Below are 27,536 nucleotides of genomic sequence, written 5' to 3' on the forward strand. Positions count from 1 at the left end.
TGTTTCCATCCTGACAAAAGCAAAAATTTAGATCTGGACTTGCACCTTATTGCAGCCAAACTGATTTGGGACAGACCTGGTCTTCCTCCTCTAACATTAAATAAAACTTTATGGGACCCTCCTGCCTTCAGTGATTCTTTGGAAGGAAGTACAGATATACCACTTTAAAAGCATGGTCATGGAACAGCCTTGAAGAAGTGCTGATGGGTCAGTGTGTGCAGATCACTTTGCAAGTGAGAGGAGACTTCACCTGCTCATGCCTGCAGACAGGGGAGCTGCCAGATGACGGCAGTGTGCTGGTGCCTGAAGTAGCCAAAGCACTGCCTCTCTGCAAGTATTTTCCAGGTCAAGCTGTGCTTTGACTGCTCCAGGTGTCCTTGTTGTTGCCTAGACCTGTAAGGAGAGCTCTTGATAGAGTCAGGAGTATTTTGGAGGTGGTGAATAAGAGCGTGCCACCCTTCCCCGCTCATGGTAACTGCTCCTCAAACACCAGGGTGTGGCATTATTTAACTCGTTTTGGAGGCTAACATTAGTGTGCAGTATGAGTAGTAGGTTTGGGGTGGGTTTATGTCACTTAATTCAGTCGTTTAATGAGAAAAGTACTTGGGGTTTGTGTGTAAGTTGCTTGTTCCTAGTAGACAGGCTATTATTCCTGGCACAGGACCAGTCATTGCATAAGCAAGTATTGTGCAGCCTTCTGCTGCTCAGCAGAGACTATCAGTCTATGAAAAGTGGAGATTTTCCAGCATCGTTAATTCAGGGGAGAATGATGAAGCCCTGGCAAAGAAACAGATTGTATCCAGAAGATGTGTAGTTATGCTGGGAGAAATTAAAAGAATTGCAGAAAAACACTATCATTGTTCTTTTGTTTGGTGAACTGCTTGCAGTGAGCATTTAATTTGTTCTTAATTTTCCCTTGCCTGGGGACTTGAAATCTGTGTGGTTGGGGGTTTGCCCTAATTCCAGCTCACTGGAGAGATGCTGGTACATCTAATCCAGAGCAAACTACTGCTTGTGAGGCAAAACTTCTTACATTTTGTCCCTTGGTGCCTAAAATGTTAATAGGGAGTGGAGCCCACAGCCTCAGAGAGATTTTGGAGCACTGCAGCTGATGGCCCTCAGCAGACATGCAGTGAAGCTAATGTCTATTGTGACAATGCATAGGCCCATGTGGTGGCATTCTGAAATGCTTATTCATATCTTTACACTCCCTTAAGAGCTCAAGGTAACTGTAGGGTGATTAGGGTTTTTGTCCTCTGACACCATACCCAGAACTGGCACGTGGAGATTTTTTATTTTTACTTTTCTCTAACAAAGAAGTGTTGCTGTTTGTTGCTTCATGATCAAACGAGCTCCTTTCTGTCTCATGTCTCTGAAACAGCTCCACAATAAGCCTTTTTTTGCAAAGCTCAGCCAAAAGTCAGTGTTGTTCCCCTTGAAGAACACTATATCAAAGGGCATATCAGATGCATCCTCAGAACCAGACAGGAGTGTGACATTTGCCTGCAGTCTTGTTCACCTCTTGCTTTTGAGGGCAGTTTGGATGTAGCAGCAGAAGTGCTGTGGTTTGGGGAAAGGAGTGGCTGCACTTAGAGGAAATGTTGCTTCTTCCTTTTCTCTTGGTACTTGTTAGCACTGGCTTTGTTTTGTCTTTTCACTGCAACCTTTCTTTTTTCTTTTCCATTTAATGATCCAAATTTGACATGGATAAAGTAGATTAAGCTCTAGGGAACTCATTAGAGGCTTTTCATGTCAGAATTGGACTCCAAATACATGAAGTCTAATCTTAAACCTAGGCAGAGATTTATACCATGGGACATGCTGAAGCTTCTGGCTAGAGGCTTTTCAGAGAGTCCATGTAGGCGACCTCACTTAATCTCCATGGCCTCATTTGAGCCTGGCTTTTACTGGCCCTGCAGCCCCCGGCTGAGCTGCATACCTTGGGAAGGAGCTCTGGGGGTGCATTCTGCTCTCCTGCTTGTGAGAGCCAAGCGTTCACCCAGCTCCAGAGCACCTGGCCCTATGCTAGCAGGAGCTTTGGGGGCTGCCAGTGACTCTGTCAAACACTGGAGCTGAGGGATGGGCCAGTCCAGGGCTGAGACCCAAGCAAGGGCACCTGGAGACACTCTGGGCTGTTGTCTCCGAGTATCTGGTTACACATCAAACCTGTTCCTTTGGCCTCCACTTGGCCCTCTTTCCACTGCAGTTTCTGAAAAACTAAAACCCCAAAGAACTGTTGGTAAAATGAGTGGATGGGTTGTGACTTGCTCGGTTTTTCAGTTGCAGCAGAGTTCAGACAAAGGTGCACACATCAAACTGTTGGCTCTGCAAACCAAAAGATTTCAGGGGATCAAGAACAAAGCTCTGCTCAGAAGTCTGACATTGAAACCCAAAGGCAGCTGCCTCTGCTAGTCTGGGAAAGGGCCTTTTTCCCATACTTTGTGCCATGTTTTTGTTGCTGAGACACCATGTGTTTCTGGGGAATTACACAGGTTGAATAAGGCCCACGTTGTTTTCTATAGCTTTTCAAATGCTTCCCATCATTGTGTCCAATGTGGGGCAGATTGACCCAAAAATGGACTGAGAGGAATAACCCTCCCAGAGGCTGAGGAACTGGCTGGTCAGAAAGCAGGAAATGCCTCTCTTCCACCTTTGTGACACACCCTGCATGCAGGCAGAATGAACCTGATGCTACTGTGGAAGGAAAGGTCAGTGCCATTGTGCACTTGCTTTTGAGGCCCATTTGGACGCAGCAGGGGGAGTGCCAGGCTTTGGGAAAAGGAGTAAATGGAATAAAAGCTGACTTTCCTCTGATCTCTTCTGCTGAAGAAGAGTTTCTGTGTGGTTATTGTGTTTAGTGGCTGTTCTGCTTTTGAATCAGCATCACTGAACTGGAATCCTGTCAGATCTGAGAGGAACAGCAGAGGGTCACAGTCAAGTACTTGGTGTCTCAAAGTGGATCAAGATGCAGTCATGGCCTTCTGGAGCACTGGCCTCAGCTAGCAGTGTTCCAGCCTGTTTTGTTTTGTGAGCTGCCCCTTGGCAGCCTTAAACCAGCTTCTGCATCTATTCTGAGAGCACCTGCTTAAGGCCAGTAAACTGCAAAACAGGTCCTCTTATCTATGGATAATGTCCCCAGCTGGGGTGGCTGGGCTTCCTGTCAGCTGCCCTTGGAGGCTTTTTCAAGCAGGGACTGCATGATAAGAGTTTGTATTGAGGCACTTTGCCTCTTCCAAGCTTTGAATCACATCCTCTGGTAGGGAGCAGAGCAATCCTAAAGGCAATGTTTAATCTTCTCTTGTTTGTTTTCTTAAGATGAAACAATTTATATTTTTGACATCTTTGTCAGCAGCTATTCGCTAAGGAGCTTGTTAGCCTGCTCCAAACAGTGCAAACTCCTTTATCTTCCTAGTGCTTGTGATGAGGAATGAATTATAAGTTGAGAAAAGTCTTGGCAGCGCAAAAGAAAAGGGCCCTGACAGGTTTTGAAGTGTGTGAAATAAAAAATAGATTAGACAAGCCTGTGCTTCCAGCTGCTTTTGCATCCTTACCTCAACAAAATAATTACCACTTATTTAGACAGAGTCACTGAAGTGAGGGAGGCTTTTGCTGAACTCAGTGCTCAGCATATTGCTACCTGGAGCATGCCAAGATGCTTACCTGGGTTTTGTGGTTAGAAGCTGAGGTAAAATACAGGATGGAGTTGCAAGGAAGGTGTTGTCCTCCTAGGCAGGGAGAGAACAAGTGCTTTTCTGTTGGAGTAACTGTTCCTTCTTCCCTCCCAGGCACCAATGGCCTCATTAGCTGTGGTGTTGCTCGTTATCTCCACATGTGTGGCTGGGCTTTGCAGGCTGGTGCTGCTGGAGCTCCCTGCTGCTGCCTGAGCCCCGTGGAGCCCCTGCTGACAGTGCTCACCAGCATCTTCAAGGGGATGCTTTAACCTGGTGACCTCTCCTTTCCAGCACAAGGTGTGCTTAAATGTCTCACTGAGAGCTGTGGTGAGACTGAGCACCTGCTGGGGGTTGGGGAAGGGGCTGTGGTGCCGTCTGTGCAGCTTCAGCTTCCTTCCTGCTACATGCCACAGGTCCCATCCCAGGCTGACCATCTGCAGCCTGCACGGAGAGGGAGGCTGGCAAACTGAAAATGGTGGAGAGAGAGGCTGGTGTCTGAGTCTTGATACTGAGTGCTGCTCTAAACACCTGAGATTACAGCACGTACCTCCTGAGGAGAGTATTCAGTCCTGCTGTGTTACCTGACAGGAGACAGGCTCACTGCAGGGCAGGTGTCCCCTGATTTAGCATCAGAACTAAGCCGGTCCCTCTGGCTATCTGTGAGGAGACCTGAATTAGCAGCTCATCCCTTTAATACCCTTTGGGAGCCCTGAGCCTTCTCATTCGGTGCAAGGAAAGGCTCATTTCAGTTGTGTCATCCTCTCTGGTTGGTGAACTCAGCTTTTATGAATATTGCAGATTTGGGGCCTCTAGGTCTGCTCCTTGAGCATGCACCTCATCTGTAGGGGGCCCAGGAGCACTTCCCAGCTTTGGAGCTGGAAGCACTGTGCTGCCCAGAACCCCTCACCTATCCATGTGATTAGGAGCTGGCAGGGAGTAGCTGGGTGTGCTGGGATCATTTCTGCTAAGTTACAGCCCATCAAAGTTCATCCAAGAAGCAGTGGCAGGACTTAATAATTTGAATTTTCACAGTTCTCCATGGGGAGCTTTCTGTGGCAAAGCAACCAAGTGCATATAGAGGAATAAACATGCATGCCACAGCTGCTCAGCTGAACCAGTGTGTTTCCTGCTTTATCTCCAGAGCCTGGAGTTGCCAACTGGCAGGTGGCATCGCCAGAGACTGGCACAGAATTCCCCTGCAAGGGGCTGAATGTCTCATCCCTGTCCTGCTGCGTAGCAGAGCTCAGGCTGAAAGCACAGCTTTGAGCAGGGCTGGAAACAGGCTGGGGCTGAGCCAGGGGCTCTGCAGGGAAGAGCTGTGTCAGGGGCACACTACACACTGAGGGTCTCACCTCATTTTAGGGGGCGTTGCTGCTGTTATGGAAAAGCTGTGAAGATGCCTTGATGCAGAGCCCTAGGGGGACAGTGCTCAGAGCCAAAGACCAAATGTTCAGCAGCACTGCTCTCTCTTTGTAGATACGCACTGGCTCACCAGGCAGCTCCAAGCCTTCATTTAAATGCTTTGTGCCCGAGTTTTCTTCTTGGCACAGAGCAGAGTGCTGCTCTGCTTAGACTGTAAGAGTTTAAGCAGATCTTGCTGACATTTGAAATACTTTTCATTTTTGCTGAAAGGTGTTTTGGAAGGAAAAGAAAAAATTAATACCATTTCTTCCATAGCTGGGAAGGAAACGAAGGGCTGAGCCTGGAGAGTGGTGGTGAATGGAGTTGCAGCCAGCTGGGGCTGGTCACTGGTGGGCTTCCCCAGGGCTCAGTAGAGGGGCCAGTTCTGTTTAATGTCTATTGATTGTCTGGATGAGGGGATAGAGGGCATCCTCAGCTGAATTCACAGATGACACTGAGTTGGGTGGGAATGCTAATCTGCTGGAGGGCAGGAAGGCTCTGCAGAAGGGTTTGGGCAGGCTGGATTTGATAGTCCAAGGACAATCATTTGAGGTCCAACAAGGCCATGTGCCAAGTTTTGCACCTGGGTCACAACAATCCCAAACATGACTCCAGGCTTGGGGAAGAGCAGTTGGAAAACTGCTGAGTGGAAAAGGCCAGTGGCATCCTGGCTTGTATATGCCAGAGTGTGGCCAGCAGGACTGGGTTGTCAAGCATTGGACAGGATACCCAGGGCAGTGGTTGAGTCACCATCCCTGGAATTATGTAAAAAAGGTGCAGCTGTGGCACTCAGGGATGTGGTTTAGTGGTGGGCTTGGCAGTGCTGGGTTAATGTTTGGACTCGATGACCTCAAAGGTCTTTTCCAATGGAAACAATTTTATTATTTTTTAGATACTACACTGAGAAGGGAAAAATGAGTTGTGAGAAGAGAGCAGGTGGTGAGCTTTGTGCAGGTTAACATGAAGGTTATGAGGTCCTGCTCCTGTGACTGGAGTGCAGACAGGACTGGGTCCAGCATTTGCAGTGTCAGATTGTGATGCCCAGCACAGTGTCTACTCCCACCTTTCTTCCTCAGGGAACTGGTTTTATTTGGGGCTTTTGGTGGTTGATCAGAGACACCAACACTTTCCAGTGTCCTCACACTCTTGGTCCAAAGGGAATAGATCACTTGAAAAATATATCCAATTTACTTCTTGCAATGTCTTGTAAAATTAGTAAAGAGCATGAAAGGTGTATCTATTCCATGTGATTTTGGGTTGTTTTCGTATAGGAGCGTTGTTTATATGTGTTGCTCTGAGACTCTCAAGCAGCAGAGGAAGGCAAAGTTACCGTTGTTAATTTAGAAGGGTGAGGATTTTTATGTTTTTTGGTTTTTTTTTAATATGTCTCATTTCTTTAACTTTTAACTCTTTCAAAAATCCAGTCTGAATTCCTGTGGGGACAGATAATTGAGAGGACTTGACTTATCAGCTAAATCTCATCAGTTTACTTCCACCAGCCCCTTGCAACACGAAGAATGGCAGCCTACCACAAATGAACACCCATGTTTCTCTTTCCTTAAAGGAATGACCCACACTGCCCAATGTGAATGGTACCTGATCCTGTCCCTCAGGCACTGCATAAGGGCTCTGGTCCATATTCCAAGACCTCTGAACAACCCAGATACTCAGACTCTGAAATGCTTCATGCTCATGTCCAAGAGAACTCTTTATTATGTTTACATAAGAGCATGAGCAATGTGGAAAACACCAGAAATTCTGCATCAGTGGCTTGGTTTCTGGACAGCAGTGGAAATGGTGATGCAGCTGCTCACGTCATGGCTGTATTACGAGGTGTGCAGTGTGCCATGAGGAGCCAAAGCTTTGCGCTTCCGACTGGGAAGTGCCCACCTCTGGCACATTCACTGCTTGCTCCTCTAGTGCCACAGTTAGGTGCTGAGCCGTCAGCTTTTCCTCAATTTCACTTGGAACTTGCAATTGTAGATTCTTGGAACTTGTAATTTTAGTACAAAAGCAGTTTTTGAAACCAATCCTACTAATCCACAAGACCGTTCTCATTCCCTCTCCTCCCCCTTTCTCCCAATCCCATCCCAACTCATCCCATCCCCCATGCTCCCACCAACACATGCCTCCTTCCCCTCCCTCTCACCCCGGTCACACAGCAAATATCCTGATGCTGCAGTTCCAAGCCATGTGTCCGCCCCAGCCTATGTGATCCAATGGTCTCTGACCAGGTCCCTTTGTTCAGACGTTCATACAAAACACACAATAGGAAAAAAACAAAACAAAAGGAGCCAGACACAAGAGGGAGACACACTGCCGGGCTCCAGCTCTGGCCTCTGAGCCCTTCCACTAAGCTCCACAGCACTAGGCTCTTGGGGTACCTCCTTTCACACTCAAGGCTGCAGGTCCCAAGGTTTCCAAGGTGCATAGGAAAAGGAAGAAAGGAAGTAAACTGCAAGCCTGTTTCTGTTTTAGGTTCCCCCCAACCCCTTTCCCTCAACCCAATGGCTGCTGGAGGATATTCTTGACTCCGACAGGTCTTTTCCCGTCTTCCAGTGAGACCCTGCCTGGGGACCAGGTTCACTGTAAGTCACTGGTTCCTCTCTGGAACGTGGGCAATGGGTTTGGCAGCGAGGGGAGGGAGCGGAACACATTGTGGGGGGACGACAGGCTTTTGTCTCACAGCAGGTGGGGGGGAAGATGTCAGGGAAGGCGAGAGAAAAGAGCCAAGGGAAGCCGGTGAAGCTGGCCCTCTGCTTGGTGTTTGTACTCAAAACTTCTCCTTGGGGTTGCTTCAGCGTGCCAGCGCCGGCCCGTTGTTCAGTCACCTCTCGCAGCCCTGCTGAGAAAAAGCACGTGGTGGGGTGCTTCCGGCTGCTTCATCCTCTGGCTGGCTGCCCTCGTGCCCGCCGGCGATCTCAGAGTCGCAGTCAAGCGCCTCATAGATGGTCGGCAGCGTGGTCTGCTGGCTGAGGCGCTTGCGCAGGCCCACGAGCAGCGGCTGCGGCATGGAGGAGACGTCCACGTTGTTGCCGAGGTCGACCCAGGCCAGGCAAGGGAACTTGTTCATGTCCTTCATGGTGTCAGTCAGCTCCTTCATGGTCGCCCGCGTCAGCCGGTTGCCGTTGAGGGACAGGTGAGTGAGTTTGGGGAGCGCCCAGAGGAAGGGCAGCAGCAGGCGCACCATGTCGTCGTTCAGCTCCGTGAAGCTCAGGTCCACCGAGGTCAGGTGCTCCCCGTTGTTCTGCAGGTAGTAGGCCATGCGGTGGACATCCCGCATGCTCAGGGGGATCCCTGACAAATCCACGGAGTCCTGGCTCACCTTCTTCTGCAGGCTGGTCTTCAGGCTGATGGTGGAGAAGGGGAGACATCGAGAAAGATCATTAAGGTTTAAGCATCATTAAGGAGAGCACTCCCATCCATGTCACCCAAGTGAGAGAGCATTTGGGACAGGGAGAACTCGTTAGCAACATGGGCTAGAATGTTAAGGAAAGGGTTAATAGAGCTCACTGGGGAAACAAGCATTTGCACCATACCTCAGGGCAGACTGTTCTGGGGCTTTGCCGTGTATTTTCAGCACTTACACATAAACTTTGCCAGAACTGGCTCAACACAGGTTGCTAAAGTGTCTCCTACTAGCAGATGTCAAAGGGTTTGTCTGTATGTGCCCATACAGGTGCTCATGCATAGAAAGCAAAAATAACCAAGGCAAGCCAGTTCCAAAAGCACTGGTTTACCCTGTGTGGGGGCTGTTTGTGAGCTGCCTCTCCAGGTGAATGCCAAGGTCTGTGCTACAAGGAGAGTGGTGTTAAGTGTCTGAGAACTGGATGTTTCATCAGGAAAACAATAGATAGGCAAACTGCACTCCAGGAATGGATTTACTGCGTGTCCCTTTAAAAGCCTTCAAAGCAGCACTTAGTCAGTAAGCAGCACCAGTGGCTGCCTATTTGGGTCTCTGTGGTCAGCAGATCATCTGGGATCTGCTGCAGCTATGAGGAGGGGAGGGCATAAGGGTGCTAAGAGATGGCTTCAGCCATTGCTTTTATTGTCTGCCTGGCCAAGGGAGTGAGGAGGAGGTAGGAAAGCTGTGTTGTGAGGCTGCTGGGTTTGCAAAGGGAATGGGGTGTGGAGCTTAATGATGGACAGTGGGTTTGTAATAGTGCTGTAAGAAGTGGGAACTGTGGGGCTACAGGAGCTGCTGGGGGATGCGTTGCAAAATTGAGTAGAAACGTGCTGGTGTAACATAGGAGAACCTAATCCCTTCATGTAAATTGTGTTAATCTTGCTGCTCTTTTGGACACATCTTGCCTTAAGGACATGGGAGCCCTAGTAGGACCCCCCAGTCAATGTGCTCAGGGGGTCTTGTAAGTGCCTTGTTGAGTTTGGGAGGATCAGGGGGGGTTAAGCATTAACCACCACTTCGAAGGTCCCCACTCTTCCTATCTGGCTCTCTGTAGTGTCCTGCACACCTGTGGCACAGCCAGTCCCTGAAAGCAATGGGTACATGGGGACATGCAATCTCCTCGGAGGAGGCTACAGCACCGCAGGAGCTCCCGTGGCAGGTGAGAATGTCCCCACAAGCCTCAGTATGGCCAGGCTCTGCTAGAGCTGTGCAGAGATGTGGCACTGCCTCTGTAGCTTTGCTTTACATATGCAGTTCATGGCATCCTAGAAATTTCAGCCCTTAATAATCCCCTGTAAGTATGTGTTGACACAAGTGAATAAATGTGCACCAGTGCAGGCAACAGCCCTTTGTGGACATATTCAACATTGGCACAAACCTGCAGCTGCACTTCCTTGTAGGAGCATGAGGCAGAAACACCTCGTGGCCTGCCCTGTCAATTCTTAAGCCCACAAATTCCTGCCCTGGGTTTAGCAGTACTTTGCTCAGGCTACTTCTGTGTGTCCTTGTATTTCCCATGGGAATTCGCTGTGCAAGGCTGAAACCATATCTGCAAGCATGCATTTGGATTAATGAGCTCTCATGGCAGAGAACTAATAACAGCATGAATTAACTTCTATTCAGACCTGAAGTATTGTAAGTAAAATGTATTACTTGCTAAATATTTACACGTCAGATGACCCACACTACACCTCAGTGGATCACGGGCGAGGGGAGCAGTGCTTCTCTGTCCTGGCAAACAGCAGGGACTGATGTACTGGGGAATTATAATTGGTCTGAGTGCACAAGAGAGGTCTCCAAAGGGCCTTGAAGATGATACTTGAAATCCCTCCACTATCTGGGCCCCAGAGATGAAGAATTAATCCACCACATTGCTTGTAGCAGCAGTGCAGTTCTTTTACCTGCTGCAGCAGCAGGTGTGAACCGAGCATGCTGTGGTCTGGGTGGCACTGAGCAAGTCTCCCTTTTCCTGCTAATCCAAGACATGTTTGAGATCAGCCCAGGCTTCTGGGAGCTATATTTCTTCAACTCTCTTGAAAAACAATGTGTGTGTTTTGGTACAGTTTGTCACCAATCACTGGCAGTCGTGTAGCACAGTCTACCACAAAAGAGGGTTCAATTTATCAGGGACCAGCCTCGAAGCTGGAAACATCTCAGGTTTCCCCTAGCACAACAAGAGTTATCCTTTTAGTCATGCTAGATACTTTATCTGGGTGTTTGATCTGGAGTACTTGTTCTAGCAGAACAGAGCATTCAATGCACAGTGCAGGTGTGCATTTGTATGTGTCCAATGAAACAGGGAGAAATGAAATGGAGTGTGAACCTGGGTGCACAGGGTCCTCTGTATCCACAAGGGGCTGGTACAAGAGATACAGCAGCCTTCTCTGGCCTGGAGGGGTTTAGAATAAGGCTTTCTTGGGAGTGTGTGGAATACAGGAAACACTCCTGCATAGAAACAAGCCTGTAACTACTTCAGTGCCTGTTCTGAATGAACGCAGCCTGTGGCTCCTGGAAATTCTCTTCCCCAGTGCTGTGAAGCCACAGCAGATCCTGGGTGGGTGGGGGACACAGAAAGGAGACATGAGCATAGGGGCACGTTCCCCAACCCTAAGCCTTGTCTCTGTGTGACGTTCTCAGACGTTCCTTTTTACAGAGCTCCAGGGCACGAGCCTAGTTTGGAGTGGGGATGGGAACCAGGCTGGAGTGGGGACCACTGGAGGGCACGTCTGAGCCGGCGCCGCTCCCGCTGCTGGCCCTCAGCATCCAGGTGCCGCTTTTCCTGTCGTGTCTGCAGCAGCAGCTTTCTTAAAAGGGGACAAGTTTGAAGGGCTCTTGGGGTCCCCTTTGGAGCACTTGGCTCTGAGTGCAGACAGTGATGACTGAAGGGAAATGTCTGAAAGACAAAAGCAATGTGCTCGTCTGTCTCTGCCCGTTGAGCCTCCCCTCCTGTGACTGCCGTGTGGAGACTGCAGTACTAAGTCACAGATCCTGCTCTCACCACAACAGGTACCTTCTGCTGCTCTCCCAGCACCGAGCCAATACTCCAAGGAGGCTTTAATTAAACAGACAAATGATCTTCCCATAATTGATTCTCCAGACTGGACTGCTCCTGGCTGAATGTACATAAACCCTCCTGTCCTGTGCCAGAGCCCGCCCTCCCTTCTTTGCTGGCTTGTTTTTCTTTCCTTTCCTGTGTTTTTTGCTGCTTCCTTTTGCCCTCATTGCTGTACCTGCCAGGGTGACTCTGGGCCTCCTGTCTCAGGACTGGGGGCTCCCTCCTGTGTTTATGCTGTTCTCTTGCCTATAAAAATGCCTCTTATAGGGATGTGTTTGTAGGAGCCTCATCCTGGTGGACACAGCCCTATGCTGCAGCCAGGCCCTCAGCTCTCTGGTAAGTGCTGAAGCATGAGATACAACACCCCACGCATGCTGTGAACCCTGGCAGCCTCCTCCTCGCCTCCCTGGTGTTTCTGTGCTGCTCCAAGAGGCACAACTAAACCCCATCTCTAGGGCAAGGCACAGAATAGCTACCCACTCTCTCTATTGCTTTTCAGGAAAATGGGTCTGCAGTCAGAAATGGGTCAAGGAGATGTGGGTAGATGCTTTACTCTGAATTATCTGACACTTGGCATTTTTTGGAGGTCTGTTAAGCTCTATTTCTTGGGGGGAGAGGGGCATGAAACACAGGGCACCAAGCTCTCAGTCACTTGTGCAGCAGCTGAGAAAACACTAGGTTTATTTCCAGGGAAATGGGTCATGTATTATCCCCTAATTTCTGCACTTGAAACAGGCATTAAGATTGCTTCAGCTGCAGAAGGCTTTTTTTCTTTTGTGTGAGATACAACAGCTACTTAGCAACGTGGCTCTTGATGCCCGTGGGACTTGTGGACAGAGACTGCAGAGCACTGGGGGCTGGATTAACCTACTGCTTCTGCAACTGGTGCTCAGGGCACATTTGTAATTGTGAGGATTTGCATCTATCTAACAAGGATCTGGACCCTGGATCCAGGGCAGCAGACTGTGTTTGTATTATCTGCAGCAAGCCTGGAGAGGAAACAACCCCCCACTCCCTCAAATGCTGGAGAAATGGCTTGCAAGTGGGAAATTCTTGGAAACTTTGAGCAAGAAACAAGGACAATCAACAGCCCAGCCCCTACTGCCTGCCTGGGGATGCAGCATCCAGTGAGGAATGGTGCTGGCCCAGAGTCCTGTTTATAAAGGATCAGCACCCTGCTTGCAACCCTTATCCACCCCTGCTGAGGGATGGGATCACTCTGAGGTACATGTCCTTGCTTCTCATGTGAAAGGTTTTACTTTGCATTGTTCCCAATTCCCTTCTTGGGGTCTGGCCTTTCTCCCATGGACAAGGAGGCAGTCTTCCTCCCACCCTCACTGCCACTTATCCCTTCCCTGGGTGCCAGCTCTACTCTTCAGCAGGCATTACCAGCAGTCCCTAGGCTGCACTTTGAGCCTGGCTATGGGAGATCCACTCTGGATCAGTCCAGACAGAGCAAGGGCCTGAGAGACCTGTGGGTGTCCGGAAAAAAAAATCCTCTCAGTGAGAAATGTGGGCTGGGAAAGAGGTGAAACCATCCTGTGCCTCTCCAGGCTTTATTTTGGGATAAAAATCTTCCTCTTTCCACTAACACCCAGCCAGTGTCCCAGCCTCCTGGGAACTCAGCTAGCATAAGCAAATACAGAGCTGTCTTGAAATGGAACAATTAGGAGACCTGAAATTAATTGCTAGTTGTTTGTCTCCAGGACCTGTCCCAAGAGAATTAACCCTCAGGCCATCTTCCAGGTCCTTCTTTGAGTCCATGAAGCTGCAGGCTCAGCATGTTTAATTTTTTTTTATTAGCACTGAATCCCATCAATTTCTTGCTCATCAGCTAAATTCTTTGGTGGCAGCACAGAAGGGGTGTAATGGCTCCTGAGTGTTGCCCTGTTGGGACTTGTAGCAGTCACAGTGGTGTCTGGCCTCTTGTTAGCTTTGTGGGGTTTGGGGGAGCTTGTTCACCCCAAGAATATTGAAGTTCCTGGAGTTTCAGCTCATTTGCTTGTCTCCATGCTATGGAGAAAGGCTGTGAGGAGACAGTAAGAGATAGAATTTTGGTCATCAGGGGTGCTCACTGCTTCATGCCTATTTCTCTGGAGAATTACCAGCTTTCTACCCCTCCGTCTTTTATTTTTACATTAAATTTGTCTCCAAATATAAAACTTTGCTGATGCCAGAAATTCCCATTAGTGTGTATCCCCTCTGTCGTTAACAGGCACTGCTAGTAGTGGCTAATTAGCCATGAGTCAGGTATCTCTCAGCTGCTCTTTCTTGCACAGAACCTCAGGCATGTCTGGATGGCTTCCCTGCTTTGAGCAGTGATTTAGGGGATGGATTCTGAGCTTTTTAATTGCCTGCTTAGCATAATCTGCTTGCTTTGCTTCCCCAGTGGCACAGGGTGCTGCTGTGCAGGGTTGGCTTTAGCTGCCTCTAATGCAACAGGAAAAAGGAAAGAGAAGTCTCAAAAGTACTGACCCAGACTAACCCAGCCCCAGCTGATGAGAGGCTGGGCCTGGCCCTGCTGTGAAGATGGAGGCAGTGCACAAATAGGCCACTTCTTGAGAAGTCCCTTAGTCACATCTTTTGTCCAGCTGTGGAGAGGAGGCAAAGGTAGCCTTTCTCCTATCTCACTGCCTCTGCAGCTGCGGTGGGACATGGAAATCTGTAGCTGTTGATGCAGCTGAGAGCCTCTCTCTTCCTGCCTCTGCTGTCACTTTGTCCTTGAAGGTGTAAATATCATGTATTGACCCATGTCCTTGTCAGATCTTCAACTGGGTAAGAGTCACAAAGGCACCAGGTCTCTGCTGATTGCTTTTAACTACCACCTTCCACCCAGTCTCTGTTATTTCACTCACTCTCTCTCCACCAAAGTGTCCTGCTTCTGTTGCCTGCCAGGGAACCCTCCTCAGGGGTAGTGTTTGGGATGCTCTGCACTGTAAGATGAGGACACAATTCCTGCCTCCATCCACAACTCATCCAGCAGCTCATGTCTGTCCATCTGCCATCTCTGTGAGCAGCAGCTTCTTGGAAACAGTGTGTGGGGCAGTTCCTGTACTCCCATATGATGTTTACCATGTGGCTTTAGTTAACTGACTTGGCTTCCTCTCACTGGAGCAGGAATGATGGTGCCTCTTTACCCTGTTGCATAAGGGTGACACGAAGCTGTAGTTAATATTCTTCTCATGCCATGTGAGGGCTGGGATCTCATCTGCTAGAACTGTCAGCCTCAGTGCTGAGTGATGTTTTCAAGGAAAAAAAAAAAGATGTGAAGCCCTTTAGAGCTGTTTCCTTGAAGTCCTCTAGACACAAGTGCTTTCACTGCATTTTAAAAATGCATCTAATGCTACAATGTCTGGCCAATGCACATCAATAACAGAAAGAGAGCAATAAGCCCAGAAGGGATACTCTGCTCTCCACCTACTTTGGATTAGCCATGATGAAATTCACTCAGATGAGCAAAGTAAATTTGTGGTGAGATTTGTGAAAAGGAAAGACCATATACATGTGGTGTGGGAGTTAACTCCATACACACAACTGCCTTTGCTCTTCCAGAACAGGCCACTGTGTGAAAAATCTGGGGGTTTTTTTGTCACAGTTATAAAGCTGTGTCTACTGCCTGCCTGCTTTGTGGATTCAGGTTTGATCCTTTGCACTCAGGAAAGGAAGTAGTTACACTGAAATAGCCAGCTCTGGGGATGATGCAAGTGGAAGATACATTAAGGTTCCCTGACACGGCCTTGCCAAGACACTTCAGTTGTAATCCAGAGCTTCCTAATCACAGTACCAGACTGTGATCCAGCTCTCCAGACAAAGGCAGTCTTCACCTGATACCCTTCTCCCTCTCAGCTCTGAACTGCAGCCCAGTGTGTCTGGCCTCAAAAATAATACACCTTCTGCGTCCCGCCCTGTTCTGGCAGCAGATGGTGACAGTTTTCCTGAATTCAGCATGGCAAGAGGCCCCAAGAATTCTGAAAACAAGAATTAATAACATCTAAAAGTTCTGCATCTGTCAAAATGCCACAGAAGTGGCACTGATAGCCTGAAAGGTCTATGTTTGTATAATGAGCATTTCTTAATCCATTACTCTTTACACACTAAACATCAATTTAATGAGAAAGTGAAGCTGGAGTTATACAACACTCCAGGATGTATTCTGCTCGTTAAGTGGGAGTGATCTATACAACTGTAAAAATGGTGCTAAAACTAAATTCCCTCTAGGATATAAAGAACTGAAAAATGTGTAGTAGTTATGCTAGTCCCTGCTGCAAAAATATGCTGCAGAAATCTTATCCTCCAGCTTTTGAGCTTTCAGTTTTAAAACCTCCAGAGTAAATCTGCAAGAGCTTATCTTCCTAGTTTGGTTAGGCAGCCAACCCAAGTAGGGCAGAGCCAGTGGGGTGCAGGCTGTTGGCTGCAAACCTGAGACAGGATTTTGCAGGAAAGGAGCCCCTTCTTTCCAGTGTGGCAAACTTGCCTGAGTATCACCAGGGCAGCTGAAATAGTCTCTTTGGGTGACTGCACAGCTGGGGATTGCAACCCTTCCTTGTACAAGGCATACATCCACTCCAAGGAACCCACAGGCATGGATGCAGAGGGCAAGTTGCCTCCCAGATTCACCTTCAGCACTTTAGTCAAGCACAGAAACCAGACAGAGCCTGGGCTGGATGTCTCCTGCTCCCTCCAGCTGCTCTTGCATTGAGTCCATGGACCCACAATGAGCTTTCTCCTTCCACATTTCGGTATGGGCTCTGCCTGTGGACTGAAACAGCAGTGCTTGAAGAAATGTCTCTTATCCTTTTTGCTTCACCAGCTCATGGGTGGCTCAGGTGTGTACCTGCTGGATGTGGGTCCCTCTGAGAGTAGCTGGGGATGTAACTGCTGTTAGTTTGTTTGTGACCCACCGGTTTGGCAGTGGGGACAAACACCTGGTGCGTGATTCAACTCCAGTATTGCAGTACCACATCTCCGTAACAGCCCAAATGTAATTAAAACCTGGCAGATGCTCCAAGCTCTCTGTATGGCTGGGCTTGCTAATTATCTCCTGGACCCATCCAACATGCTGCAGAAAGTAGAAATTGCATTTCAGAGAACAAGGGAGTCCAGCATCAGCTCTGTGAAAGCCAGATGCCAAAGCCCAGGAGGCTGCAAAAGCAAGAGGAGAATTTTGTTTCTGAATGTAGTCTCCATGCACAGATTCCGCCCTGCTGTCCTTAACCCCCACGAGATTTTAGAAATTGCTTCAAAGTATTGCTACTACACCCATGCTCTGTGCAGGACCTAAAGAGCAGGAAGGGTGCAAGCCAAGGGCACAGGGTTTGAGACAGACACTATAGTAAAATACTCCCACTAGCAGACAGAGGGAAGTGCAGAATTTGGATCATGTGAAAACAGCCTGCCTAAACAAACTTATGCCTTGGTATCACCAAATTAAGCAGCTATTTCTTGCCTTCCTGCTACTGGCAACACCCATTTTCTTGCAGCGGCCTCAGATGCCAACTCTGCAGGCGTCTTTTGCTGCAATCTGCAAACCATTTCATCTCCACACTTAAAAGAGAAAGCTCTGCTGTTAAATATTTCATCAAAATTAATTTGTGCCTTATGTAACACATTGTAACTGGGTGTGGTAGCCAGGCAGTGTGGCTCGCTTCAGACCTGTATTTCCCTCCATTGCACATTGCCTTGTTGCCCTCTCCCTGCTTGTGCTCACAGATGTTCTGTACCTGGCCAATACTTGGGGCCTGACCCCTCTGTGTGGGGAGCTCTTCCTCTGGCCACAAACCTCCTCTCTGTTGTTACCAAGTGATGGGCTTTCAGCAGTTTGCAGTCCTCTGCTGTCCCCAGGCTGTGCAATCACAGGGAACACTTCCAGTTTGACTCTTCCTCTTGAAGTCCAACTGGAGAAGAGGTTTGCCTGCAAGCAGGAGTTTGGAGTCCTGAACTTCTCTTTAAACTTATCTTGGGAGGGGAAAGGGATGAGGTCAGAACTGCCATCTATATTCTGCATCTCCAGTATTCTGCAGGATCCTACAGGGAAAATGTCATTGAGTAGGACTGGAAAAGGACTCACTCAGCTCTGAAAGCTCAGTCTTGTTCTGTGCTGTGGTTGCTACCTGCAAAGCAGCACAAACAGTCCTGCCCTGTGGGGGGAGAGCACTGGGAGTGCTCGGCTTCTGGCAAAGTGGGGCTACAGGTGCAAGAGGCAGATGGCCTGGAAATCATGGCATTAGGGATTTTATTCCTTAAGATGCACTGGGAACCTGCCTCTGAGTCAGAATGAAAGGTATGATGGAAATGACAATTCTCATGGGGGATTTTAAGTTGCTGGCACACACATCAAAGACCAAAAGCATCAGAAAAGCCCAAGGCCATTCTCAGAGTGTTGCTGATTTTGCATTTCTTTTTATCCAATCCTGCATTTATTCCTGTGAATCTAATGGGGCTGACATGAGCTCTTTTCTTAGTCATTTCTCTGTCTCTTCTTCAGCAGTGGTGATCTGTGTCACAGGAACAGGGTTTGCTCCAAGAAAATGACAAGAGGAGGGGTGGATTTAAAAGACGTGGGGATTGCTCTTTATCTGGGCAGAAAACCAGCAAGTGGCAAGGAGGGAACAAGTGTGGGTGTCCAAATACACTTCTAGTAGTGAAAAGCAGCTGCCATCCAGTAGCTGTCAGTGACCAGCATGCTCTGAGTTGGGTTCTCTGTGCATCTGCACCATCCCAGGGCCCTCTCCAGGTGCTGGCAGAGAAATGGGAGGTAAGGAGGATGATCACCTCTCTGCCAGCCACCCCAGAGTGGTTCCTGCTGAATGGGGTGATCAGCTGGCAGTAGTGCCTTGTAATGGGACACTTTTCCCACTGTCAGGGAAGCTTTAAACTAGGACCGGGTGTGATGCAGAGCTGGGAACAGCTCAGTTTGGCACATGGGTGTTTTTGCAGGCTGGCAGCCCTGGCCATGCTCCTGGGGCCAAACACCCTGCAGGCCCTGCAGGAGGGGTGTGTGTGCTGTGCACTCGGGGGGATTGATTTCAGTGCACTTCAGAGGGGGTGAGGAACTGTAACACCACACAGAAAGGAGCAAAACACGTCGGAGAGAGGGCTGCTGGGGCTGGGTTTTGGAGGAGCTTGCACTGCAGCTGCTGTGCACTGTTTTCAGTCCTGCCTCTCTCTGAGAAGGATAGTTGTGGCATGTGGTATTCACATGCCCTCTGAACAGAGACTTAGCTTTCTCAGGCCTTCTCCTGAGAGAAGCTGTGAGAGAAGCAGAGAAAAGAGAATCAAAACAATTCTTATCTCATTTGCTGCTCCTGTGTTTGTACCCATGTAGAATGTAGTATAGAGATTGTTTATCCAAGGTGATTACTTGATTAGATTTTGGTGATGGTGTTTTAGATTCATTGACCAATTAGATCCACATGTGTATCAGGACTCTCAGGAGAGAGTCACGAGTTAGTTAGTGATAGTTCTTGTTAGTGTAATATAGTAAAATATAGTTTAACTAATTAATTAATTAACATTCTAAATCATTAGAGTCCTACACATCATTCTTCCCAAGTGTCAAGGATCACTTTCAGTGTAGTGGCAGGCTGGGATGGTGCTTGGCTGCAGCACCGCTTGCCCAGGCAGATCCCCCTCTGTGCCCATCCACACGGTCTCTGCCGGGTTCTTACCACACTTGGGACTTCCTGCGGGGCATCCCGTGCCGGTGCCATTTCGAGTGCGGGGTTAGGTGGTAAATCAGCTGCCTGCAGATCCTGTCTGAGGATTTCCAGGGGTCATATTCCTGAAAGCAAAGGGACAACTTAGACTGCCTGCACCATAGCAGAACATGAGAAAAGGAGGAATGCAGAGGAAGATGGAAAAGGAATAAAGATGGCAGTGGAGCAGGGTCATGTATGTAAGGGAGCAGATGAAGAGACAGTGAGAGAGGAACGGTGAGAAGGCCTGAGATGCCTCTGCCACATGCCAGCTCCTCCTGGGTTGGAGAAGGAGCAGGAGGAGTTCTGCACTGCCAGGAAGAACCCCAGCCCAGCCAGCATGTTCCTGCCTAGAGCAGGGCTAAAATTTCACATCCTAGTCAGGAACAACTGAAACTCAGAAGAGGGGATCATTTTCTAGGGCATTTTCTAGTGCTCTGGCAGGGGTGACTGACAATGCTCTGTTGCAGGGACCCTTACACTGCCAACTCCTTGTGTTACAGGACAGTGCTAAATTTCTATTAATGACCTTGTTGCTGTGCTTCCCCATACTCTGTCTCTGGATTATATGGTACCCTGATGTGGAAAGGTCAGTAACTGGCACCCTTGCCCCATCGCCAAGGTGCTTCTTGCTCCTCCTGCAGTAACACACTGACTCCACAAACTCCTGTGCTCTAGCTGGGAGATGTCAGGACAGGGAACTTTGGCTACTTCCCCATAGTCCATATTACTTCCTTGCAGTCCACTCTGCTACTGGAGGTTTGAGTTTGGGAGCTTCCAATGCCAGCAGTTCCCTCCTGCCCCTGCACTAACTCGTCAGGAAAAGAAGGCACCCACATGGTTGTTGCCTGCCTGGGTTATTTTTGCACATGTTCTTTAGTGCCATGGCTTGGAACAGAACCTCTTCCTCTGCTGAAGCAGAATGGCAAATGGCAGCTGCTGAAGGCTGGGACTTGTGCTTCTCGATTGTATTTTCCAGTTACTGACATTCACCTGCAATCCCACCCCTCAGCCCTCCAGCCATGGTGCCACATGTGCATTTAGGGATTTGATAGGTGAATACCCAGTAAAGCTGTCAGGGAATGCACTGATTTATTCCTTCCTGTGAACAGTTATAGCGCTGCACTGGGGGCCAACAGCTGCTCTGTGACTTTGCTCAGCAGTCCCTGAACCAGCTGAACTCCCCAGGGATGCATGTGGCAGTTCTCCTGTGCCAAGGGGAGAGGGATCCCAGCCTTCTGCTCAGCTGAGCATCCCCTGATCCCCACCCCAGCGTCCCTAGGAACCCCATAGGGACTGGCCCATGCCTTTGGCTTAGGTGCCTTTTCTAGACTCCTGTTGTGCTGGCAGGGCTGCAGCTGGCACTCTGCTGTCACCTACAACAGCAAACCTCTCCAAGTGGGTGCACGTGCACACCAGGCTCCAGTACAGCAGCTGGCACAAAGCCCTGCGAGCAATTGTTGGCTCACAGCTGAGAGTTACCCTCCTGTTCTTTCCTGTGTCCTCACTGATTTAATTTCCACTGACAGACTGGGAATTGCACTCAGCCTGCTTGCCTGTAATGCAGTTACACCCACCAGATGCTCAGCCAGGGTCGGAGAGGGGACGTGGCCTGGCATTGTTCTGGGAAGGGTGCTGGTGCTGTAGGTACTGAATTTCTACAGGCACTTAATTAAACCTCTGTTGGCTTTGAAGGGCAACTCAGGTGCTCAACATCTTCCTTAGGAATGGGGAAAACGATTTCTTATGTAATGGTATGTGTGTCAGTGCATCCATAAGGCATGAAACTAGAGTGGGGGGATAAGCAGGTGTATAAAAATGGTAATGTGTTATCTGCCAAACATATGGGTACTGGACTAGAGCAAGATCCCCTCCTGCTGCCTGCCCTGAGGGGCACTGCACAGCACGGGCTTGGAGATGGTCTGGTAGAACAGCTGGAGATGAGGTCAAGTGAAGTGTGGTTAAAGAGATACTACTGCTACCCAGCCCTTCCTTCAAATGCTTACATGAATTACACAGACATTACACTTGGAAAGGTTTTTTTTCAGGCTGTGCTACAGCCTAATCATGATGATTAAACTTTGGCTAAATGTGGTTTGTCTATTGAGACATGACTGGTTAATTGTTATCAGTGAGCCTCAGGAGATGGCAGAACAAGGTTAGAAATGCCACTAATCTACACCAGGCATTTGGTGTATTCCCTGGGGCACTGCTGCTTGCTCTGAGCTGTGTGTACTTAATATCTCTCTTTGAATAAAGAAATTCACTCTATTCCTCTCCTTATAAAGCAAACATGACACTTGCCAAGCCTAACGAGCAAATGGGTACATTGCAAATCCAAGTGTCTGTGGTGGCAAAGGGTAACAGAAATAGATGCTGGTTGTTGCAGTGGGACTGGGACATCTGTGATGTTTGTCTGTTCTCAGCCCTGCCTTTCTGCCTCTGCTCTCCTCATCCTCTGGAGGAAAGTGCTGGAGCATGCAGGGATACTGTGCACATAACACATTTACTTCCTGAATCCCCAGTGGCAATATATTCCTGCAGCACCATTCTCTACAGGGAACTCTGAGAGCTTATGGGGGAAATAATGCTGGGTTGAGGTAGTTACATATGGCAAAGGGCTCAGGAAGAGAGAGGTGGTTTTCCTGCAGAGATCTCTGCTCTCCTCTGCAGGGACCTCCATGAGCCCCCCATGAGCTCTAGTTGCTTTGAACCCCTGTGATACCACTGATTATGGCTCTCTGCCCTGTCACTAATTTTACTATGGGCACAAAAAGTAATTTCCTTATATCTGTGCACATAGCCATCCCCTCCTTCAGCTGCATTCATGTTCTGAGGTAGTTTTAACTGATTTCTACAGAAATATGCCCCACAATCCATATGCTGCCACTCCCAGGGCCACTCTGCCTGGCTCTGGAGGATTGATTGCAGCACCAGCTGCCCCAATAGGGCTCTCTGCATCAGTGCTGTGCCACAAAGCATTCACTGAGCTGAGGGAGAATTCACCTTTTTGGGACATTGAAGATCTCTAGCAAGGCTCATCAGCAGGTCATGGGAGATGGGATCCACCAAGTTGAGGAAAGTTGCATTTTTGTAGAGCACTTCATTGAGAAATGTTCCTTCCAATCCTAGGTCCTACAACAAAAACAGACAGTCAGGCACACAGGCTTCCTCAGAGCTATATCCAAGGGATGTTCTGAAACCAGAAAGTAAATCTGATGTGGTGCCAGCTGGATACCCAGTACAGGAAATTATCCAGCAGAGGTGAAGCAGCCATGTCTGACCCAGCATTAGTGTGCTGGGGGGTGCAGGCAGCCAGAAAGCTGAATGAGATGCAGTGTTGATTTGAGCTAGTCCACCTTATATCCACCTACCACAGGAAGGTGAGAATTCTATCATTTCCAGGCTGGCTGGAGCCTGGAGAGAATTAACTTCAGAGAAACACAGTTTTGTCAGTCTCTATGTGTGAATCTGCTGAAGAAGCCAAGCAGGAAGGCTGGCTCTAAAGCTGCTTCTCCAATCTCAGCTTTTCTGGAACAATCAGACCTTTCTCAGGTATTTAGATGCTGCCATACACCCTGGTGCTGGCTGGCTGAGCACAAGTCCTGCCCAACTGTATGAGTTTAGCTGTGCTGTGAATTTCTCAGTAAGAACTAAGCACTGGCAGGATGGGGTGCAATGGTAAATTTAGAGGTGGCTTTACACCACAGTCAGAGGAACTCCTCTTCCATCTTCCACAGTGTGAGTTAGGGGAACATCTGTGGTCCATGCAACTTATCTGTGTGGACCAGGGGATGGGGCACCTTTGGAGGAAACCTCAGCATCTTTGGGAACAAAAAGCCCTCCCGGGGCCAGATGGATAATACTGCAAAGAACTAAGCTGTTTCTTGCTAAGAGGAAAGCAAAGACCTAATATACTGACACAGTTATTACAATCAGAAGGTACCACAGAGCTGTGAAAAACAAACAAAATTTTTTAAAAATGTGAGAAAGAGAGATCACATATTCACATGAAAGTGCCTCATGGGCAAAAAAAAAAAAAAATACCCTAGGAGTAGAAATGTAGAACAGAAGAACTCCCTAGCAGGGATAGTGCTGGGTTTGATTCAGTTGATAAGGAGGGCTCAGCTAAGGGAGGAAACAAGTCTTCTCCCCATTCTGTACGCAGCTGACAGGAGAAATGAATAAGCAAATGGGTGCCCCATATGTTCACACTGCTCTACTGAGTGTGTGTTTCAGGCATTACCCAGTGACTGAGAGCTAAAAAAAAAAAAAAAAATGGGAGTGAGAGGGGGAAAAAAAGCTGGATGTATGCACATACATCACCAACAGGGACAGAGCCATAGCTGGTAGAGGTTTGGGATCTTAACTCCAAGCACCAATCAAAGCCAGTGCTGCATCCTGCTCTAGATATGCTAGATTGAGCAGAAAGCACAATCCCAAGGAGACCCTGGCTAGAGACACAGGAAGGGAGAATAAATTAAATACTTTACAGCCCATCACTCTGTGCACACAAATGACACCCGTAAGCAGGCAAGGAACCCAAGCAGTGGATCAGTCCTGAAGGACAGACAGCCACAGCTGGATATGGGCCAGGAGCCTACCAAGGCATCATGCCAGTGTCTCCCTCAGCCATAAGGCTTCAGGGAAATGGAGCCTCCCACACCATGTGTAATGTGCACAGATGAAGAAAGCTGCCGTGAGGATGGCATGGCTGGGCATGCAGCAGTGGATGTCAAAGCAGTAATTAAACTCCCCCAGTTGGAACTATACCATTAAGATGAATCTGCATTCCCATTAGAAATCCTGCCTGCGAGGGTTTTGTAAGTAATATAGCTGTAAATGTTCACTTCACATTGATATTCCATAAATTCTTAGCCCAGAGGCATTTTTCAGCTCATCTTATTTATTTCCCTCTTTCCCTCCCTCTCTCTGTCATTTCTTGGAAAATTTTGTACCACCTAAAAGGGGGCTGCAGACAGCAGAATATTATAACTCTTGCCAGTTCAGTTGGCTTAGTGCTGTTGTCTTAAAAATGACACTTTGCCATCATCTCAGCACAGGGAAAATGGATTATACCAGACTTTCTGCTGGTGTAACTCTAATGCCTCCCTGGGCTTCAGCTGAGCGATGCCTACCTAGATCAGCAGGAAAGCTGATCTGGCTTCTGCTGGTGGGCATTTCTGGGGTAGATGATGTGCAGGGGAGCTGTCCAAGTGTTCATGTACAAAGCACACATGCACCTGCAGTTTGCAGATATTCTCCATGCAGTCTTCTGAAATGCTGGGATCTCACATCTCTGTTAGTGGATCTGCTTCTGCCTGCCTTGCTTGCTTTACATTATCACACCCTCTGAACATCCTAGGAACAGTCTGCAGCCTTTTGAAATCTGCAGACCACAGGTGAAAAGCCCTGGCAGATACATTAGCAGGGTACACCTGCTGGGCTGGGCAAGGAAGGTGTGTGCTGGGAGCAGCAGGAGGCACACACGGGATCCCATGTCCTCCGGTCTGGCTGAGCTGTCCGCTCACCTGAGCAGGCTGCAATTCTAGTCCCACCATTTCTCTGCCTTCCCTGGGGTGTTTGCACCCTGGCCCAAGGCACAGTGATGAGGTGTGGTGTTAATATCTACCCTGTCCACTAGAGTGAACAAGGTATCTCTCTTTTTACAGGTAACAAACAGACCCTCACCTGGGACACATTAATCCGTGACTCCCGAGAGCGTGACACTGCCAAGGTAAGGAGGGACACGCCGGGGACCAAGCTAAGGGGTGAACATAGCTGTGGAGTGAGGAAAATCTGAGAGTTAGGAAAAAAGGCTGATCTGAAGCTGACATTGGACACGTGAGGAGGACTGGTGGTGATTACATGGCCCCAGACTGGGTTTCAGCTGGGGGTGTGGTACATGTTAGTGGTATAAACCCTCTGTCTCTGAAACCTCTGAGTGCTCAATGAACCAGAGGCTTTGGTATTGCTAGATGGGTCCCATCTTGCTTGGCAGAAGATGCTGTGATTACAGGATGCTTGTCCCACTGTTCTGTCATGAGCAGATGGGCAGACACTCACTGTTTCAACATGGCCAGGCAGAGATGGGGACCAGGAATAACATGGGGAACTGGAAAGGCAGCAGGCAAAACACGAATGTTCAGGACATGGTAATTCTCAAGCGCAGATGTGGGGAAGCCAAGTGTTTAACTGATCCTGAAAGGAGCTTAGAAATGACCCTCCATTCCATATAGCCCTGTGACTTAGAAATCAAACCCTGTCTTGTTCACAGATGCACCTTCTGGAGACCTCCAGGGTCTGTGGAGGGTTTCAATGCTTCAGTCTCCAGGAGAGGCGCTGAGCACTACAGAAAATGACATTCTGTAGTTCTGGCCTCTGGCAAACCCCAGTAAAGTCTGTTCATGTTACATTGCCACATCCATGAAGTGAGTGGTTGCCTCTCTTTCCTCACAAGCTTCTTGCAATACTGCTCCTCCAGAACTGCCTTTGAAATCTTATTCAACCCTTGTCTGGCACAGTGGTGCACACACAGAGTTGATTTTGCACTGGGTGCACACACAGAGTTGAGTTTGCACTGAGTGCACACACAGAGTTGAGTTTATCTGTCTACATGCGTGGCAAGAAGAGTGCGGTGCTGGCAACAATCTTCAAGTGAATGCTAAAGTAGTGGACAGGAAAAGGAAAGAGGTAATTTTTGATCCTGCAAATTCTTACCTGTGAGTGTGTAACTTCCTAGCCCAGAAGGCAGTGAGCACCACTGTCAGATGTGCTGTTAAAACCCTGGACATGCAGAGCAGACAGGGCTGTTCATGCAGCTCCCTGCAGCTGGTGGTGTGGGTGAACAAGCATGCAGTGAGCCAGTCCCCGCTCCACTGCACTCACACCCGAAGGCCACTTGCTACCAAGGCAAGAATTAATGTATGTTCCCAAGATGAGATTAGATGATCGTTAGCTAATGAAGCAACATGATAAGCTACAAACTGATGGTGTTTGATGTCCACATCAGAGGTGAGCTTCGCCCCCTGTGCTACCAGTTACAGAGTTGCCTGCAGTTTGGGGCAGCTGTGTTTGGCTGGAAAGTGATGGTAGCAGCGAGTGAAGGAGGAGATGGCTCTGTTCCAGCAGCAGAGCCCTGTCCTCAGCATCAGTTTGGCACCACAGTGTCTGCACACTGGCTTTTCTGTTCCTGAATGGCGGCAGACTAAACATCCACTGATACACTGACCCCTTTAACTCTCCTCTCAGCCTCGATTGTCCCAGAGGTGCCCTCCAAAACCATTTTGGGTTTCCCAGACATATCTCAGCCAGTCTGGCTGAGTGGCCGTAATGGGATGTGGTGGCAGTAGGGCGGCAGTAGCTTTTTTCTGGAGAGGCATCAGTCCTGAGCACACCCGCGGGCTGGCATGGAGGGGTGTGGACGAGCACAGCCCAAGCTCGGAACCCCCTTCTCCTGCGTGCAGCACAGTTCCGCTCGCAGCTCCCTCCCAGCCCCTCTCTCTGCCCCCCGCAGTCGGGCCAGGCTGGGGGTCGGGGAGGTGACTGGTGTCGCCTGGCACGGTGGGCACCGAGCGGGGAAAGGACCGGGGCACGGAGCGGCGAAAGGCAGCACAAAGAGCCCCGCCAAGGAGGGCTGCACACCCCAGCGCCGGGGAGGGGGCTCCTGCACCGCGGCTCCCTGCGCCAGAGCGCCGGGCGGCGCCTGCAGCCCCCGGCCCCGCACGGCCCTTTGTCCCTGCCCTGCCCCGCCCCGGGCCCGCATCCCGCGGCAGGTACCTTCCTGAGCAGCCGGAGGATGTGCACGGCGTGCTCCCGCTTGTGCTCCCGGATGGTGGCCTGGATCTCCCGCAGCCACCCCACCCGCCGCACGTAGGGAGCGGGCGAGGCTTTCCGCAGCACCCCGGGCAGCTTCTGCGGGTGCAGGAGCAGGGAGGAGAGGTGGAAGTCGCCCCGGCCGCTCTCCAGCCTGCCGGGGCAGGGCTCCTCGCCGCTCTCCTCCTCCAGGCTGCTCTGCCGGCTCAGCCGGGAGCCCATGGCCGCGCTCCGGCCGCGCCGCCGCCGCGCTCCGGACCGGGCGGGCTCCGGGCTGCGGGCCGGGGGAGGCGCCGGGGAAGGCGGGGGATCCGGGCCGCCCCGCCCGGCCGGCCCCGCCCCGGCTGCCCGTGCTCCCGACGCTCCCGCAGGAGCAACGCCCCGGGGCTCCGGTGCTGCGGGGCTCCGTGCTCAGCTCCCGCCTCCCAGGCGGCCGGGCAGCCCCGCTGCCTCTGCGCCCCAGGCGCCTCCTCCTCCCGGGTTTGTTCTGCCGG

General features: G+C 49.7%; 1 protein-coding gene across 1 annotated transcript; it reads right to left on the minus strand.

The window, feature by feature from the left end:
- Window positions 1-6,767: 6,767 nt before the first annotated feature.
- LRRC75B (leucine rich repeat containing 75B) lies at window positions 6,768-27,357 on the minus strand. Its single transcript, XM_068209091.1, has 4 exons — window positions 27,007-27,357; window positions 22,234-22,362; window positions 19,201-19,313; window positions 6,768-8,422 (listed from the first exon to the last, which is right to left on the minus strand). Exons 1-4 carry the CDS (start codon window positions 27,262-27,264, stop codon window positions 7,900-7,902), a joined length of 1,023 nt encoding a protein of 340 aa, XP_068065192.1. The 5' UTR covers window positions 27,265-27,357; the 3' UTR covers window positions 6,768-7,899.
- Window positions 27,358-27,536: the final 179 nt, after the last annotated feature.

This window comes from Anomalospiza imberbis, chromosome 18, assembly GCF_031753505.1.
Source record: "Anomalospiza imberbis isolate Cuckoo-Finch-1a 21T00152 chromosome 18, ASM3175350v1, whole genome shotgun sequence".
NCBI classification, from domain to species: domain Eukaryota; kingdom Metazoa; phylum Chordata; class Aves; order Passeriformes; family Viduidae; genus Anomalospiza; species Anomalospiza imberbis.